The 18,672-nt window shown below is 44.4% G+C and overlaps 1 protein-coding gene across 1 annotated transcript in view; it reads left to right on the top strand.

The window, feature by feature from the left end:
• The window catches only part of RAPGEF4 (Rap guanine nucleotide exchange factor 4), a 480,844-nt gene that overhangs the window by 437,878 nt on the left and 24,294 nt on the right, over positions 1 to 18,672 (top strand). Inside the window, exon 29 of the mRNA XM_082260932.1 lies at positions 2,344 to 2,408. Within this exon, the coding sequence (XP_082117058.1) occupies positions 2,344 to 2,408 (65 nt within the window). The remainder of the gene's footprint in view (positions 1 to 2,343; positions 2,409 to 18,672) is intronic.

The raw sequence follows: 18,672 nt of genomic DNA, 5'->3' as shown, positions 1-18,672 counted from the left end.
ATTTATATTTCCATATTATATTTTTTGTATGGTCACACCTGAGCACATTTGACACTTTAGAATTGCAGGGAATTTTAATGAGAATTTTAAACTTTAGGCAGAAGTAGTGCAGCTGAATGGGAGAATTATTCCAACTCTGCTACTTTGGGCTCAAGTTTAAAATTCCCTTTTCAATTTCCTGTAATTCTCTTTATTGAGTAGACCCTATAATCTGATGATAGGCGGAGATTAATTATGTGGAGTGGGCGGGGCTTCATGGAAGTGGGTGTGGTAAGTAATCAATAGCTGTGCTGCAAAGTGTCCCTGGAATTTTTTTCCAAATCTTGGCATCTATGTTTAGGCTCCGCACAAGGTTTACACTTAAAGTATAACTAAAAGCAAAACCTTTTTTTTTTTTTTTTTTTTTTTCGTTTTTGCTAGAGTGGAGGGGGTTTAGAGAACCTCTCAGTTTTTGTTGCTGTCTGTGCCCCCATTAGGGAGATTCACCCTCTCTATTTGTCCTGTTTACCATTATCATTTAAAATGAAAGTAAAAGAAAATCCCACATTTTAGTAGAGGGGAAATCTTCCAATGGGGACACTAGTTCTGGTGAGTTGGGGGTCCCCAAGGAATTCCCTTGATTGGCAGGGATTTCCTCCCTCTTCCTGTTTGGCTATGGGACAGGAAGTGAAGGGATATCTCCGCAATGGGACACAGATGGCGAAAAAAAAAAAAAACATAACAGGGGTTATAACCTTCTCTTGCTCTATTCAAAATGAAAAAAAAAAGTTTTGCCTATAGTTCTACTTTAATAAAGAAATACAATGCACAGTTAAAATATACACATTGCTATAGGTCACAACAGCTGATCAGATGTCAGTTACAGATTTTGGCAAAAGTAGTATTCTGGGCAGTTGCTGTCATGTACCTTGTTACAGAGCCTGTCGTGTAGAGGGAGGCCTCTCATACAGCCCCGGCTCTGAGACCATTGATATTGCAACAGTGGCCATGAGAGCACGGCGAGGTATGAGCGCCTGTAAGATATTCATCAGCTGCGGCAGTGGGTAGCAGGTGCATCGCCAGAGAGGGGTCAAAACCCTGGAACAGCAGATGGCAGCAGAGACAGCAGCCCCCGGATTGGGCTAACAGCAGGCGGCAAGTGCAGCTGGTAGGTGCAGAACCAGCATGGACCAGGTAGCATGCAGAGTAGGATGGGTGGATAACTGGAAGCAAGGTCGGACAAGCCAGGTCAGCAACAGATTGTCAGATACAGGCATAAACAGAAGGCAGAGAATGGTCAGGATACAAGCAGAAGTCAGCAACCTAGAATCAGGCAGATGGGTAGAAGGCAGAGCAAATCAAGAGACAGGCCAAGGTCAGGGCAGGTAGCATTCCAGCAAGGTCAGGGCAGGTAGCGTTCAAGCAAGGTCAGGGCAAGCCAGGTCAATCACAGAAGTAGCACAGGAACAGATACAGGTAATTGCTGTAGATAAGACAGTACTGGCTAACAGAAATTCTGCAGTTTTAAGCGTAACTCCACTTTTGTTGAGAAAAAAAATTCCACTCTGGGAGATCTATGCACACTGCAAGGATTTTAACAAACTTTGTTGAAGATTCCTACCTTTTGTTGTTCTGAAGAAATTACTGTTTATTCCCCTGTGTCTCTGTTCTGAGTGGGTCAAATGGGAGTGGTTTCATAATTATCTAACAGCTGTGGCAGCTGCAGAGCTCTAATGAGGGAAGCTGCTGGGTCTGCATCCCTTTAGACGTGTTCCTAATTGAAGTATCTCACCAAAATTTTTGCTGCAGGGGATGCCAGAAATCTAGGCAGACTTCTGGGAAATACGAGCAGGAAATGATGTTTCTGGGGTGTGGTCAGTACTTATTCTGTGTACAGAACAGCTCCAGGTAGCCATATTGCTTTGCATTTTCAGAAAATTACAACAGCTGCAGATTGAAAAGGAAAGGTCATTTTTAATAACATTCAATTACAATATGATTTGTGTCGCAATTGTATACGCTATATTGTTTTTTCTTTATTTGTTATCGTTTTTTTCCCCACAAAAGTGGAGTTACCCTTTAAATAGTCCTATTGGCACCAACATTAGCGACAGGCGTACACGGGTGCACATATGCATTCGCGAACAGTTATGCACTTGTGCACATCTGCGCCTGTGCACCCGTGTAAGTCTTGAGGCTTCTTCTGTACTATGGGTAATGCCTTCCTGACAGTTGCTGTGGGTTACTGCACTTGGCTTTATTGAACACAGAGCAGACAGGTAGATAGGCTGGGCTTAGAGCGTCAAGGGTTCAGAACGCATATATCTTACCTTGCCTGACCGTCTCTTCTTTATTTCTTTACAGATATGACTTTTACCCACGAAGGCAACAAGACATTTATCGACAATCTGATAAACTTTGAGAAAATGGTAAGTCTGTCTTTGCATGGATGATGGGAAATCATCTCAGTAGCCACAGGACAGTGGATTTCCTCTTTCCTAATATAATAAAGCAATTGTAACATCTGCCGCCCAGGAGATTAAATCTAAACAGCTTACACTAAGTACAGCAATATGAACTCTCTATTCCAAGTTATTCCTACTATCCCATCTGTGTGCCTCTCTCATTTGTAATGCTAAATCACAGTTTAAGTAAAGTCATTATGTAAATTAATTCTAATTGAAATATTTAACGTTAAACAAGTCTTTAACCTCTTTGGCTCGTTAAGCTAAAGTAACATTAGTGTGTTTCCATGTCTTGTCTTGCATATTCTAGGCAGTGACTTTGGAATAATTTGAGACACTAATTGGGTCATTATCTATGCACAAAAATACTGTTTGTGTTTTATTATGGCCATGCACATATCAATACAATAGTTCAACATAATCGTTGTGTAGCAGGTTTTCCAGGCATTGGGCCTGATGTGGGTCTGCCATTGTTACCGGTAACACTCCCAGCACATTTGAGCTGTAATTCCAGGTGTGAGAACTGCGTCAATGACAATTCCGGCAGCTTTGGTTTGTGCGTTTTATTTTATTTAGGGGGGATGGGAGAAGGCAATGAGTGGGATACTCCTTTGGCTCAACTAGGTACAACTTTGGGACTCTTCCAGCAAAAATGCCTGTTAGCGCTGTCTTGACGCCAGCCGATGCCAGCCGACGCCAGCCAACGATTACTGACGATTGACTGTATTGTAACACTGAAAACTGTGTTGGAACCTCGACTTTAATTCAGAAGATCCAGGACTGTAGAATACTTGACTCCTGAGTCCCGGGTCACACTTGTGCGATGCGGGAAGGCTGCGAATTCGCAGCCTGTTCCCGCATCGCAAACGCACATCTGGCAGTTCACACTGCTATATGCGATACGCAGGGGGTGTCAATTAAATGTTAACGACACCCCCAGTTTGATGGCATATCGCAGTGCGATCTGTCAGTTCGCACAGGATCGGATCGCACAAGTGTGAACCACTGTGCGATCCAATTGTGATGCGGCTGGAAAAAAGGGTCCTGTGCGTCTTTTGTGCGGGTGCAGTGCGAATTTCAGCCATACAAAATGTATGGCTGAATTCGCATCCGCACATCCAATCGCATGTAATGAAGGAGCAGTGCGCTCTGAATTACATGCGATCGCCGCACTCGCAATAGTGTGAACCGGCCCTTACACTGCTTTGCTCAAAAGTAACTGAAAGGCTCCCTCCAGCCCTGCGCTAGCTCTTTGTAGATTCCTGTGCTGCTGTAACTCTCAACTGGTACACTCCACACTGTACACTGACTCTTCAGGGCCCAAACTGCAGGCACCCCCTTTAACGCTTCAGGGCCCTCTGACTAGGTACCCCTTTTACAACTAGCTGACACTTGGATCCCAAGAACCTCCTCCAGAGTGGTCCCCTCTGACACTAGGCAGACCCCCAAGGGCAGTCCACAGTACTCACGACCTTTGTAGGCTTTCCTGGGACTGGGTCCCTCGCTCTCTGCTGGTTCTCGGCACACCAGATCCCCTTAAGCTCAACTCAGCACCCTCTGGATTCTCAGGCAGCACCCCTAGACATCCACTTCCTCTGACAGGAGGAGAGACAGCCGTACCCTCCCTCCTGGGACTCTGCTTCCCGCCAAAGACAATTAGTCATGCACTCCTCTCAAACTTATACCCACTCCCAGAATTATCTGCGGCAGAATCTGCCTTCTGGGGTAGTTACAAGCACGAATGTGTCTCTGATTGGGTTTCCTCCACTGCCCAATAAAAAGCCTCTTACAGGGCCAGTGGTGAGACTCCCCTCTCAGCAGACACAAGTGGGAGCCATGACAACCTTCCTGACCAAAATAAATCATGGCTCTGCTGTTAGGCAGACAAAGCACACTATACTATACCTGTAGGGTGCTACACTTGTTTCACAGAAAAAAATTCACGCCTGGAACTGGAGTCCAGGCAGATAGAAAGGTCTCAAATTAATGCAGCTGTGTATTCCTTAGCACATCATTACATTTATTTTGAATGCAAGCAGTATAAGTACCTCAGTTTGACCTGGTATCAGCTTCTGGCAGTCCCTGTACAGCAGACCTCAGACTGGGAGAGGGAGAGGCAGCACAAGGGTCTAGTAGTTGTGCTGCAGCAAACGGAGTATACTGACAGGAGGAGAGGGCAGAGTGACAGAGAGATTGACCCATCAGTCTGTTGTTCATCCTTTTACTCTCCATGTAAATGATACTTTACTATAAGAGAGATAAACAAATCTTCTGCTCTGCCCAACAGCTCTGCACTGTGTGGCAGAGCTGTGTATATCTTAGGACTGGAAGAAAACTGGCACCAAACTGCAATGAAAGTTAACCCAATGTATTATCACCCAATTAATAATAAAGCAAACTTAAAATAGATTGACAGAAGCATTTACAATAATTAGCACATGGGCTTATCATTAAGGGTTGGGCATAAGATGGCATTTATTGTCCAGATCAGCATAAACAGTAACAACGCCACCTGAAGTGCAGCAGCAAGCAGTAATAAGATCTAATCTACCAACTGCAGGTTCTATACTGCTAGGGTGCACTGATGGCGGCCATGGCAGGCGTAAACTGACTGGGTAGACACTGTCCTTTTTTAAAATCACAAAATGGGTAAAAAGGATGAGGGCAATGAGCTGGGGGATTAATAGAAGGGGCAGTCCTTAAACTTTGTCTTCTGATAGCTGTTGGCGGAGCCCTTTAAGAAGCTCTGGTGTGCTTGATAGTCTTTTGAACCTGCATGCAGTAGAGTGTTAAGAAATGCAGTACAGTGTAAAAAAAGTGCTGTGAATGCAGTCCAGATGTGATGTCAGTGCTGTATAACCACAGTGCAGGGTTGGTAAGGGGGTGATATGGAGTTGGTAGACTTGCAGTACAGATTTGGTTAAAGTGCAGTATGGATTTGGTAAACTAAATGCCCAGCTCTCAGTGGTTAAAGGAGTTGTAAAGGCAGAAGTTTTTTTTTATCTTAATGCATATTATGCATTGAGATAAAAAGCCTTCTGTGTGCAGCAGCCTCCCCAGCACCCCCTAATACTTACCTGATCCTCATCTCTTTCCAGCAATGTCCATGAGGACTCTCCCTCCTGATTGGTTGAGACACAGGCACAGCGCCATTGGCTCCCGATGTTAAGCAACGTCAGTTAGCCAATCAGGAGAGAGAGGAGGCGGAGCGGAACCGCGGCTCCTTGTCTGAATGGACGCACGGAGCTGCAGCTCGGCTCAGGTGCCCCCATAGCAAGCTGCTTGCTATGGGGGCACTGGACAGGAGAAAGGGGCTAGGAGCAATGAAGAGGGACTCGAGAAGAGGAGGATCCAGTCTGCTCTGTGCAAAACCAACTACACAGAGGAGGTAAGTATAACATGTTTGTTATTTAAAAAATAACAAAAAATGGGACTTTACAATCGTGTTATTTTTCTGCTAGCAGTGTAAAGGTGGGTCAATGGCCCTCTCACCGACGGAGTTGGCAACAGGTTCTCGTAGTTAATGAGGCCCCTTCAGTCTTGTCCTGGCAATTTGGGTGCTCAATGATCTGAAGTGGATAGTTTGATGAATACTTCAGTCTCCCAGCGGCAGCTGGCTTTGTCTCCTGCTGAAAGACAAGTGGTTCTCAGCTGTGTCTACATGGATTCCCATGGCACCTAGAACCCCGAGTTCAGAGAGTTAGTTGATCCTTTACATGGTCGCCATTTTGGACTACAACTCCCAAGATTCTGGGCGCTCTGCATTATTGTCTTTGGGCTCCCATGATGATTTCAGCTCTCCCCCTGTAGCTCAGAGGAGAACAATACAGCACAACATCAGCATCTCAATAGAGAGAGGGAAGGAGGAAATGAGCAATGTCTCCTTCTCCATGTCATTGTAGCCCAACACTTGGCTACACGTATATGGACATCATTAAGGGGTACTAAATTTCAGTATATGGTCTACAGAAGACTTTGAGCAGACAGGTAGGTTTATTTTATCTGCAATAAAGAGCCTGCTTGCTCACATTTGTTTAATATTAGAGTTTAGTTCCTCTTTAAAAATAGTGGATGGATGCTAACTGACAGTTAAGAGCAACAGTAACACTCGATGCTATGAGCATTTGAACACTTTCTGTTTTAATGTTAAAATTCTGCTGCCTGCTGCAGCTCCAAATACAATTTTGGGAACAGTATCATGAACTCTGAAAACCAACAGCCAGGCATATGTTTCCCATTATATTTGGCCTAGGCCTAGGATGTTAAAGCAGAACCTAAAGCGAAACTTTACCCATAACAGTCTGATAACGATTATTGTTCTTTAACATAAAGAACATACATTCCACGTGAATAATGATGCTACTAAAATTAGTGTTTTCTTTAAATTGCCTCCAGCATTGCTCTCGTTTCTTCTTGCTGGAGGCAGCCATTTTGTTGAAGCCCAGAGCATTCCCTTCCTTATTGGAAGTTCTCCCTCTCTCCTTGGTCTCAAAAACTTAATGTCACTTTCTGCAATTAAAATATGTACATTTCCAGCCTTTATTGCATGTTTTGTTGAAGTTAGAGAGGAAGGCTGACCAAAGCTTTATAGTGCTGAAGTTCGCAGGTTGCCAATAAGGGAGAATGGAGAGAGAATCAGTGAGATAAGATAAAACACTATCCTTGTAAATTCTTTTGTCTCCCAGCAGATTTTGTCTTGTCACCTCGCCTGCTTTTCTTTTCTCCCTCCCTAATCTGTGTTCCCTCATCACAGTAAGTGTCATTCCTCTTGCTTTCTCCCCCCTTCAGCAGCAGTAAATCTTAAAGCTGTCAGCTGAACAGCTCTTGTGGTTTTGATTTTAGGCACAGTGCCATGAATAGAGAGGGTGAGACAGTACATTACTGGATTTTAAACAGTATAGACACTTATATTTAGGGTATGAAACCTCATCTTGAAAAACAACACGATGCGTTTAAAATAGAATTGCATACATATAAAAATATTTTTTTCCCTTTTTTAAGATGTGGTCACATACCCTCTGTTCTCAGCTGCATAAGGAGCTTCGAGAACTGGGGAGGGAGAAAAGCAGTGCAGTGGTCTTTCCAGTGAATAGCTGTGCAGGGGGGTGTGTCATTACTAATATGATCATTGGAAGAGAATAAGCTGAGTTCTCAGCACAGCTAGAAAACTGTCCAGGCTGTGCTCTCCTGCTTAGTGTGGTCAGTTTTTAATTGGAAAGTAGAGGGACTGGCAGAAACACCAGAGATTTCACACAAAGGAAATAATACAAAGAGAACAGGATACTTTTTCATACAAGTACATGGTACAGCAGGCACATATCAGGAATATAAAATGTTGGGTTTACATATTCTTTAAAGATTTACATACCTATACCTGCAAAAAGGGGAAAGCCGGAAGTGATCTATCATGACTTAACTATCAGACTAAATTCCACTTTAACTTTGTAGAACATTTGTTTTATTTTGTCCCTCCCCCTCCCTTTTTCATAAATGATAAAAAAAATTACAATTTGCACCTTTGGGTTAGCTTTCATGTTGCAAAGCAGCACTGCCCTGGTTTCAGGCTCCACTGCCTCCCATGATTGCTACATCACAGCTATCCCAGGAGGGGGTTACTAAGCCGAAACTTTGCCTCCCATATGCACATGCGCATCTTATTTCCGTGTATGCTAAACCAGTTCTGGACCGGAAGGATTTGCCCCCTTAATGACCAGGCCATTTTTTGCTATTCGGCACTGACAATTGCGTTGTCGTGCGACACTGTACCTAAATAAAATTGATGTCCTTTTTTCCCCACAAATAGAGCTTTCTTTTGGTGGTATTTGATCACCAGTGCGATTTTTATTTATTGCGCTATAAACAAAAAAAGAGCGACAATTCTGAAGAAAAAAAATATATATATATTTTTCACATTCTGCTATATGACATTCCCCAAAAAAAAAAAAAAACTTAAAATCGAATTTTTTTATACTTTTAGGCCAATTTGTATTCTACTACATATTTTTGTTAAAAAAAAAAAAAATCCCAATAAGCATATTTTGATTGGTTTGCGCAAAATGTATTGCGTCTACAAACTAGGGGAAAGATTTATGTCATTTTTATTTTTTATTTATTTTTTACTAGTAATGGCGGCGACTTTTTAGCGGGACTACAACATTGCGGCGGACAGATCAGACCCCTGACTGACACTTTTGGGGGGACCAGTGAAATTACTACAGTAAGGAGTTAGCCCAGGGGCGATTAAAGGGTTAAGTGTGAGCCTAGGGGAGTGTTTTCTAAATGTATACGGGAGGAACTTGTGAAATGAACACAGAGACCTGTGATCCTAAATAGGAGGATCACAGGCGCTCTGTGTTTATTTCAGAGACAACAACGGTCTGCTGTGTTTACAACAGCAGACCATCGTTCTCTCTCAGCAGGGAGCGATCGCGGGTGCCCGGTGGCAATCGCGGCCACCGACCCCATGGATTGGCATCCCCACTGCCCACTGGGGGCAGGCGCACGCCTCCGGTGGAGCACACTCGCCCGAAGGAGCGCTCCTACGAACCACCGTACAGGTACAGCGAGTTTGTGTAGCCGAGCCAGCCGAGGCAGTATATATGCGGCGGGCGGGCGGCAAGTGGTTAAAAACGTAAGCACCCTGTAGGAAAAAAAAAAAATGTAAAAAAAAAAGCAACGCCATACTGCCTATCTATCAGAAGCTGGCAGCACTTGCTTGCGTACGCTGAGACCTGAGCCAGTCTCTTCTAGCTCCCAAATACCTGGAGGAGAACAGCAGCACATCTGACATTTTTTAAATATGTCAGGATGGAAGAGGGACAGGGTGGGCGCTATCAGTGCAGTTAAGCTCCACTTTAAGATTAGAGGGGACAGCAACAAACATTAACATTTACAAAGATGAGTAATCCTTTACTTAGTTTATTTCTCTTTTTCTGTCCACCTCTGACTAAACTCTGCAGGATGTCCATGGGGAAAGGGGGATGTTAGGTGGAGTTCAATGGCTCAGTATAGTTAAAGTGGAGTTCCACCCTGGATTTTTTTTTTTTTTTTTTAATACCCCCGGGACAGTCAGGGCTAGTGCATTCCACAATGGCTAGCCTCTGATCTGTCCCGGGTTGCACTTACCTGTTAGGACAAATACTTACCTTGCAAACGTCTTGTCCAGCGCTGCCATCTCAGATGTGGGCAGCTTGAAGCCAGCGAGATCCCCTTCGGCGTCTTCTTCCGCCTTCTTTGGTCCCACGATGCTCTGCACCGGCCCCGACGTCACTTCCGGGTCGCGCGCGTCATCCCTCTACAGCTTCTGGGCATGCCCAGAAGCTGTTTAGAAGGGGATGACGCGCGCGACCCGGAACTGACTTCGGGGCCGGTGCAGGCGCAATGATTCCTGGGAGCTATGACGTTCAGCTCCCAGGAATCATTGCAGAGCCAGGAAGTGACGACGGGCCGCGGCCGAGGAAGGAGGAAGAAGGAAGTAAGGTAAGTATTTTTTCTTCGCTACGAGGTAAGTAAAAAAAAAAAAAATATGCGATTATCCATTTCTTTTTCAGGTGACCTGGAGCGAGAAGATGGAGGTAAGTATAAAAATAGGGTGGAACTCCACTTTAAGGAATCATGAAATATCTCCTCTTTCTCTTGTTTGGTGGCTTCAGCTTGTACATTTGAAAAGTAGCTCAGCTCCTCGGATCTTGTTTTCTTTGTACATTTGTGATGTCAGCCCTATGTATTGTCCACAGTTTGTTAATTTCTTTTGTAAAAACCCCAAAAAATGTTAATTATAAAAAAAGGAAAAGTAGCTCAGCACACCCTCCCAATTTACCCAACGCCTTTTGGATTTACTGTATAACTAGGTATAGTTGATTACTGGACTACCCACATTAGCTCCTTTCTCCCCTGTTCATCCTTCCCTTCTCTTCCTTCTCATCTTCCCCCCCCCCCCTTTTTTTTCTCCTTTTTTTTTTTTTTTTCTCCTTCTTTGTTTTTCATGGATTCTTCCTTTTTTCACTCTCTCCATCAGCAAAGATGACTTACAGCTGTTCCTCTCAAGTCAGGCAACAGCGGGATTTTTCCATGTTGCTGGCAATTATTTTGGAGCATAATAGTTCATGTCTCTATTAAATTATCCTCAGGTTAATGTTCCTATGTTATCACTTGATACCTTTAAAATCCGGTCATCATTATGCTAATGGATGTTCACCTAATTTATCGTCTGCTTTGCTCCGCTTAGGACTGCTCTGAAATGTTTAACTAATAAGTTACTCCCCTTTTAGACTACCAAGAGAGTTTTGTGCTAGGTGATGTGCCTTAATCTCTATTTTAGGAAAACCGTACAAATAATGGTTGTATCCCTTAGCTTTGCAACCTATGTTGGTACTGTACTAAATTACTTTTTTTGGGTTTTTTTTCAATAAAAACAAAGTGACAGAAAAGTAGCTCGGCATATGAAGTAGGCAGCATACAGCCTCCAATAACATATTATGGTGGCAGTTTTTACCTAAATAATCACATGACAAAAGGGGTGGAGCTAGTGCGAAAGGACATTATTATTTCAATGTACTTAGGGCCAGGGCCGATCCTGGGTGGGTGCATGGGGTGCACCGCACCCAGGCGCCAGGAGCTGAGGTGGAGGAGGGGCGCCGACGCTCCAGTGACAGAGTCCTCCCCTCCCTCCCTCCTCCTCTCCTTGTGTGTGTCACATAGCGGGCATCTCCCGCTGTGACACGGAGCTTGAGTGTAAAAAGCCGGGCGGCCGCTGTAACAAAGTCTCGCCCCCTTGACCGGCTCCTGTGATAGGCGGCACACTGATCCAATGCCAGGAAATTAAATCAGTATGACGTGTATCATAGGAGCCGGTCTAGGAGGCGGGACCTTGTTACAGTGGAAGCCCGGGAAATTCAAAAGCTCTGTGACACAGCGGGAGATCACAGCTCTGTAATCCAGGCACTGGTAAGCTACATTTGGTGGGCACTGGATAGCTGCATTTAGTGGGCACTGGTTAGCTGCATTTGGTGGGCACTGGTAGGCTGCATTTGGTGGGCACTGGTAGGCTGCATTTGGTGGGCACTGGTAAGCTGCATTTGGTGGGCTCTGGTAAGCTGAATTTGGTAGGCACTGGTAATCTGCATTTGGTGGCCTCTGCTAGGCTGCATTTGGTGGTCACTGCTAAGATGTATTTGGTGGGCACTGGTAGGCTGCATTTGGTGGGCACTGGTAAACTGCATTTGGTGGACACTGGTAAGCTGCATTTGGTGGGCACTGGCATTTGGTGAGCACTGGTAAGCTGCATTTGGTGGGCACTGGTAACTGCATTTGGTGGACACTGGTAGGCTGCATTTGGTGGGCACTAGTAAACTGCTTTTGGTGGGCATTGGTCGGCTGCATTTGATGGACACTGGTAGGCTGCATTTGGTGAGCACTGAAAAGGTTGCATTTGGTGGGCTCTGGTAATCTGCATTTGGTGGGCACTAGTAGGCTGCATTTGGTGGGCACTGATAAGGATGCATTTAGTGGGCTCTGGTAAGCTGCATTTGGTCGCCACTGGTAGCCTGCATTTGGTGGGCACTGGTAGGCTGCATTTGGTGGGCAATGGTAGGCTGCATTTGGTGGGCACTGATAAGACTGCATTTGGTGGGCACTGATAAGACTGGATTTGGTGGGCACTGATAAGACTGCATTTGGTGGGCACTGGTAGGCTGCATTTGGTGAGCACTGGTAGGTTGCATTTGGTGGGCACTGATGAGGCTGCATTTGATGGGCACTGATGAGGCTGTATTTGGTGGGCACTGTTTAGGCTTCAATGGGTGGTCACTGATAAGGCTGCATTTGGTGGGCTCTGGTAGGCTGCATTTGATGGGCACTGATGATGCTGCATTTGGTGGGCACTGATGAAGCTGCATTTAATGGGCACTGATGAAGCTGCATTTGGTGGGCACCGATGAGGCTGCATTGATCTCTTGTATCATATCCGCAGTCCCTGACCATCTCTTTTATCAAGTCTGCAGTCTCTGACCATCTCCTGTCTGGGGGCTCTGTCTAACAGACTCTCTAACAGAGGCCCTCTCTGTGTCCATTAGAGAGACCCCCCTCCAGTTCCCATTAGAGTACTCTGATTCTCCTACTGTAATTTGTTTATTGTTAAGAGATTGTGGGAGGGTCCCGAGGTAAAGAAGACTTCTTAGGGGAGCATCTCTGTGTTTGAGTCATTGCCATAGAAACATTTGTAAAGGGGGGAGTTAGTAAGATGACCACGCCCATGTGGGGGCGCCAGAAATATTTCTGCACCCAGGCGTCTGTAACCCTAGGATCGGCCCTGCTTAGGGCAGCATGAACTCTAAATAAAGAATATGGCAACAGCATCAAGCCACAGGGTCACAACTTGGGGGTCTACTCTGTATATCCTGGATTGCATCCCTTTTAGCATGGCAATCTACTTTTTGGTGTGCATAAACTACATTTTGAAATCTGTGTTCCAAATTTCCATGGAGTCCTATGTTTCTGATTTTGTTATTGCTATTGTTTGAGTATCTGTTTGTTTTGCACTAAGAATAGTTGCTATGTTTTAAAATTAGTCTAGTATAGTATATCTCTGGGGACTCATTTCTACGATGTTTCAGTTTTTCTGTATTTTTTTATACGCAATTCCAGTTCTTGTAAATGTATGCTAAACATATTATCTAATTATTAAATCTGTTTAGTTTACTACATTTAATATGTTGACTCAAAGTGCAAAAACTTTATTTGCAGTGAACTCTAAAAATAGAAAAATAAAATAAAATAAAAAAGTTAAATTTTTGAATTAAATAATTGAATAATGAGAAAAAGTCCCATATATGAAAATAAACCGAAATTTAAATACGAAAGCAGCGAGTGGTAGTGATTGAAAGTCCACGTTTAGTCTTCAATACATTTCCACGTGCTTTGTATTTTATACTCATTTATATATCATTTTCTGCTTTTCTCTTTTGTCATGCCTCTCCACTTTACCTTGTCCTTTGGTCTCTCAGCGGTCATGATTGATCAGTAACAGTGGCAGTGGCGGCTGGTGCTCCATCGGTCGGGGGGGGGGGGTCACAGAGGGACCTGACCATGGACCACACCAGCTCCACCGCACACCATATCCCCCCCCCCCCCAGGTCGCTGGCTAACTCACCCTGTGCTGCCCCTGGACTGACATGTGGAGGCAGCGGCGGCTTCCCCCTCAGTCTCCTCTGTGTCCCCCTTTGTTGGTTGGGCTTTCCCTGCATCTCCTCCTCCTTCGCCAATAGGATGGCTTCTCCTTTCGGCCAATCGGTAAACGGGTCTCGGGACCTGCTTCCTGATTGGCCAGGAGGAGAATTCGTGTGACAATAGCGAATATTCATTCGCTATTTTCACACAACTGGGTGGGCATTGCTCTGCGCCCCCAAGCCCACCCTTTTCTGAAGCCTATTAGAGCCTCGTGCTCTAATGACGTGCTTCAAAAAAAAAAAAAAACCCCAATTGGAATCCATGCATCCGGCGCTCTGCATGTAGATTAGGGGCCCGGACCCAAGAATTGGGGGCGGCGCCCCTGCGCCCCTAATGGACAGGCCGCCACTGAGTAGTGGATATGTCAAAGTAGAATATCAGTCAAAAGACTTAAAGTTATTTATACGATAGATCCCAGTCAACCTTGAAGAGCAGCCATTTAAAGGACTGTGGTACCTTTATATCAGCATTACCTAAACCCACCCAGCTATCCATAAGCTTGAATGGAGCCATATACTGAATCTTGGTTTACAGCCTATTTATGTCTATGGGGAATGACCAGGCATAGCCAGTGCTGAACAGATTTTTGCTGGATGCGATATAAGCAAAGAAAGAAGTTTTATTTGGATCTGAAGTAAGTGAATAGCTTATGAGGGAGGCTTAGTTTAGTGTAGCTTGGAGTGATGGGAATGTTGCCAAGGGTTGTCCTCACACTGATCCTGACAAATTGGGCTTTTACTCCACAAAATGCATTTAACCTTTTAATAAAGTCCTCTTAAATCAAGATAATTGAGCTTCATTACATTCTTTGTGGAAACTTACAAACGCCAGGTGCCTCTGCAATAATCTCACAAGGATCTTTTTTTTCTTCTCCCACTCCCTCTCTACATTAGCACCCCATCAAGGGTAGTGAATAAGGTCCTTTTTGTTTCCCTCCAAGCATTGAAAGTGATCTATCACAACAGAGATCTGCGTGGAGACAGATATTCTCCACAGGCAAATCTTCCAATGGTTGCAGAGACCCTCAGGTTTCCTCTCAGTAAAAATCACTATCCTATGGTAAAGCATCTTACTTACCCTGTACATATTAAACTTTATTTGGTTTTTGTTAACTTTTTATAGATTTATAATTGTCCCAAGCAAACACAGAGTCAGTACTTCTGCTGGAAGTCTATTCAAAACATCAACTACCCTTTCAGAAAAATAATCCTTTCTAAGATTTATTTAGAACTTTCCTCCAGTTTGAGGTCATGTCCCCGTGTTCTTGATCTTGGTTTCATATTGAAAATACTGCCCTCTTGTATCTTAACCACTTGCCGACCAGTCACATTGACTGTACTGCGGCAAAGTGGTTCGTTATCGTCTGGCGACGTAGACCTACGTCACCAGACGATCCCCTTTCTCGGCGGCGCACGTGCGCCGCCGGAGGCTCACTCCCGCTGTATTCAGTTACAGCGGCAGTCGGGCATGGGGAGGAGCGGCGGTAATCACCGCCGCTCTTCCCCGATCGTCGGGGATCTAGTGTGGAAATCCGCCCGCTTGTGTAAACAAAGCGGGCAGATCTCCTAAGTGAAAGGCAGGGTCAGATTGCAGAACCTGCGATCTGTCCCTGTGTCACTCAGTCACCTCCCCCCACACACGTCAGTAAGCACCAGGCATATATTAACCCCTCCCTCTCCAATAAAAATTAACCCCTTCCCTGCCAGTGTCATTTTTACAGTAACATATAGCACTGATTACTGCAGTAATGTCACTGGTACCCCCAAAAGTGTCAAAAATGTCAGTCAAGGGTCCAATCTGTCCACCGCAATGTCGCAGTCCCGCAAAAAAAATCGCAGATCGCCGCTATTACTCAAAAAAAAAAAACACCAAAAATGACAGAAATCTTTCCCTTAGTTAGTAAACGCAATAACTTTTGCGCAAACCAATCAAAATATGCTTATTGCAATTTTTTTTTTACCAAAAATATGTAGCAGAAAACAAATTGGCCTAAAATGATAAAAAAATTTAGATTTTTACATTTTTTTGGGGGGGAATTTCATATAAAAAAATGTGAAAAATATTGTTATTTTTTCAAAATTGTCTCTCTTTTTTTGTTTATAAGGCAAAAAGTAAAAATCGCACAGGTGATCAAATACCACCAAAAGAAAGCTCTATTTGTGGGGAAAAAAAAAGACATACATTTAATTTGGGTACAGCGTCGCACGACTGCGCAATTGTCCGTTAAAATAACGCAGAGCCGAATCGCAAAATATGGCCTGGTCATAAAGCGGTTAAAAATATGCTCATTGAGAATTTTTTTGTCAAAGACGTGTAGTTAAATACATTTTGGCCTAAATATATGACAAAAATGGAATATATTGGATATTTTTTAACTGTCAAAGTAGAAAAATATTGTTATTTTTTCAAAATTTTTGAATTTTTTTATTAATATCGCAAAAAATACAAAAGCGCAGAGGTGATCAAATACCACCAAAAGAAAGCTCTGTTTGTGGGGAAAAAAAGGACGTAAATTTCGTTTGGGTATGGCGTTGCATGACCGCGCAATTGTCAGTTAAATTCGCACAGTGCCGAATCACAAAAAGTGGCCTGGACGTAAGACAGCAAAATCCTCCGGTGGTAAAGTGGTTAATCACCCCTTGATGTTTTTTTTTTAAAGTTTCAATCATGTATCCCCTTTCCTCTCTTTCCTCTAGGCTGCATTCACATGTCAGCGTATTGATCGCGGGCAGAATCGCCTCGATTCCGCCCGCGATCCGGAAATCATTGTAAATCGCGGGACGCATGTGCATTGCCCGTGATTTGCAATAGCACCCCAAACGCTGTGCGATGTTGCCGCGATTTTTTAACCCTCACTGAACACAAGCTGAAGGACAGTAAACTGGCCCTTTGAAACGTTTGGAGACCTCTGCTCTAGATTGTACATATTAAGTTCCTGAAGTCTCTCTTGATATGTTTTATCCCCCAGACCTTTCACCCTTTTTGTTACCCGTCTCTGGACTCCTTCTGTCTTTTTGTAGGTGAGGTCTCCAGAACTGGACACAGTATTTTTTATTTATCTCTCACAGATTCTATTGGTGATATTTCAGTGTTGAGTTTTTTTTGTATTATTTACTAGAGATATTTTCACTATTCACTAACAATACACTAAAATCAATATTAGCTGACAAAAACATAACTTACTATGCTTCAGATATGAATGAACACAGTGTGGGATTGGTACTGAGCACTCACTGTGTCCATTCAGAAAAAGAACGGAATGGTAAATTACATATTTCCTGGCCCCTTCCCAGACTCCACATCCCGAAACATTCCTCACAGCCACAGCAGCCAGTGAGAGAGGAGAGTAAGGGAGCCAGGAGCTCTGCAAGGGGAGAATTGGGGATCACACAGGGGCTTGGGGCAGCAGAAGGAAGAGGAAGCTGGACAGGAGAGGTGGCATTTACTAGAACTATTTACCTGTATTTTCCTCCTGCAGCAGCTAAATGCAAGTGGGAGAGAGAGGTGGGAGCGAGAGGAAGAGGAGATAATGTTAGGCTGCTGCAGGAAGAAAATACAGGTGAATGGTTCTAGTAAATGCCAATCTCCTGCCCAGGTGGGCCCCCTGAAGCTTCACCTATGGTCTGGTCAGAATTACAGTGTCAGGATTTACAGGCAGACTGAAACCTGTACTCATGATTCAAAACCCAGACTGTCTGGGTGAATTCCAGACAGGTGACAACCCTACTGGAAGGTCAAGTCCCGGGAGAAGCTGTTAGGGAGCTCACATCAGGAGAGTGTTAAGGACACAATAAATACAGAATATCAGTTCTATGGAGGGTCAGCAGAAGTCAGGACATGCTGTGCTATGGCAGGGGCTCTTCACTATCCTCACACATGAGTAATTTAGGTTTATCAGGCCTCTCCAGCAACTGTGAAAGTAGACGCCCAGCAGAAGCTGTCAGGACAAGCTGAGAGTTCTGGTTCCTCAACAGCTGCCAGGTCCCCTTTGCAGCACATAACCGGCCCCCAGCCTCCACTAACCATATCCTTGGCTCTGGCACTGAAGGTCCCCAGGGGCTGTCTCTTCCTCATCACGTCTGTCTCTGGCAGAAACACTCCCAGATCCTTACTGCGGACACTGCAGGGAAGGGAGACACCTGTACTAGCAACCTCCACCACAGAGACCCCCAGGGCTCCTCTGTCCAGTCTGAATAATGTGGCAACCCTCATAGGTGTGCACAGCCTACTGAATTAGGGTTTGCACCTCAAAGCTCAAACACATATGTGTGTGCACGTGTATCTACACTGTTGTTGTCAGTAGGGCAATAGATGGTATCAGTAGTTTTTATTTATTTTTTTATTTTTTACTAATTGTTACAATTTTTTTTATTATTATTTATTTTGCAATTTTTTTTAGGATCCCCGTTAGGGGGCTTTGGTGAAATATCAGGGGTTAAACACGGGGAATCTGCGCCACACAGAGTGATTAAGGTGTGCCCAGGCACATCTGGCACAACTATGGGCAACCCTGAGGTTCAGTGGGGTGTGAGGAGCAATTACAGAACAATGCCCTGTGGCTGTGTATCTCCCTTCAACCGGGGAAATCTGACAAGATGGAAAGGGGGAGAAACCAGCTTTTAGCGGCTGCAGGGAGAAACACAGACACAGGGCATCATTCTTTAATTGCTCCCCCCACCCGCCGCATCAATCCCCCTCCCTGTCTTGCTCACAATTGGTTTTCCCTGTTGTTTGAGCCCCCCTGTGTGCCTGGGTCCCCTACGGGAGGACCTGTGGTACCCCCCCATCAGTAGCCCTGCTTGTAACTATTGTGCATTCACAAATGGATATTGGATATAGTCCACCTGCCTAATATACACAATTTATTAAGGCAGACTACATTAATTTTAAACACATTGTTTAACACCCCCAAAAAACCCCAAAACATACATAATCTTGAGGTATAAATTTGTCCAAAATATGTAAACTCAACAATCACACCAAGAGTCTTCATGTCTGGTGA

This window comes from Pelophylax lessonae (genome assembly GCF_965119305.1).
Source record: "Pelophylax lessonae genome assembly, chromosome: 6".
NCBI classification, from domain to species: Eukaryota; Metazoa; Chordata; class Amphibia; order Anura; family Ranidae; genus Pelophylax; species Pelophylax lessonae.
This window is presented reverse-complemented; position numbering and strand designations above follow the sequence as displayed.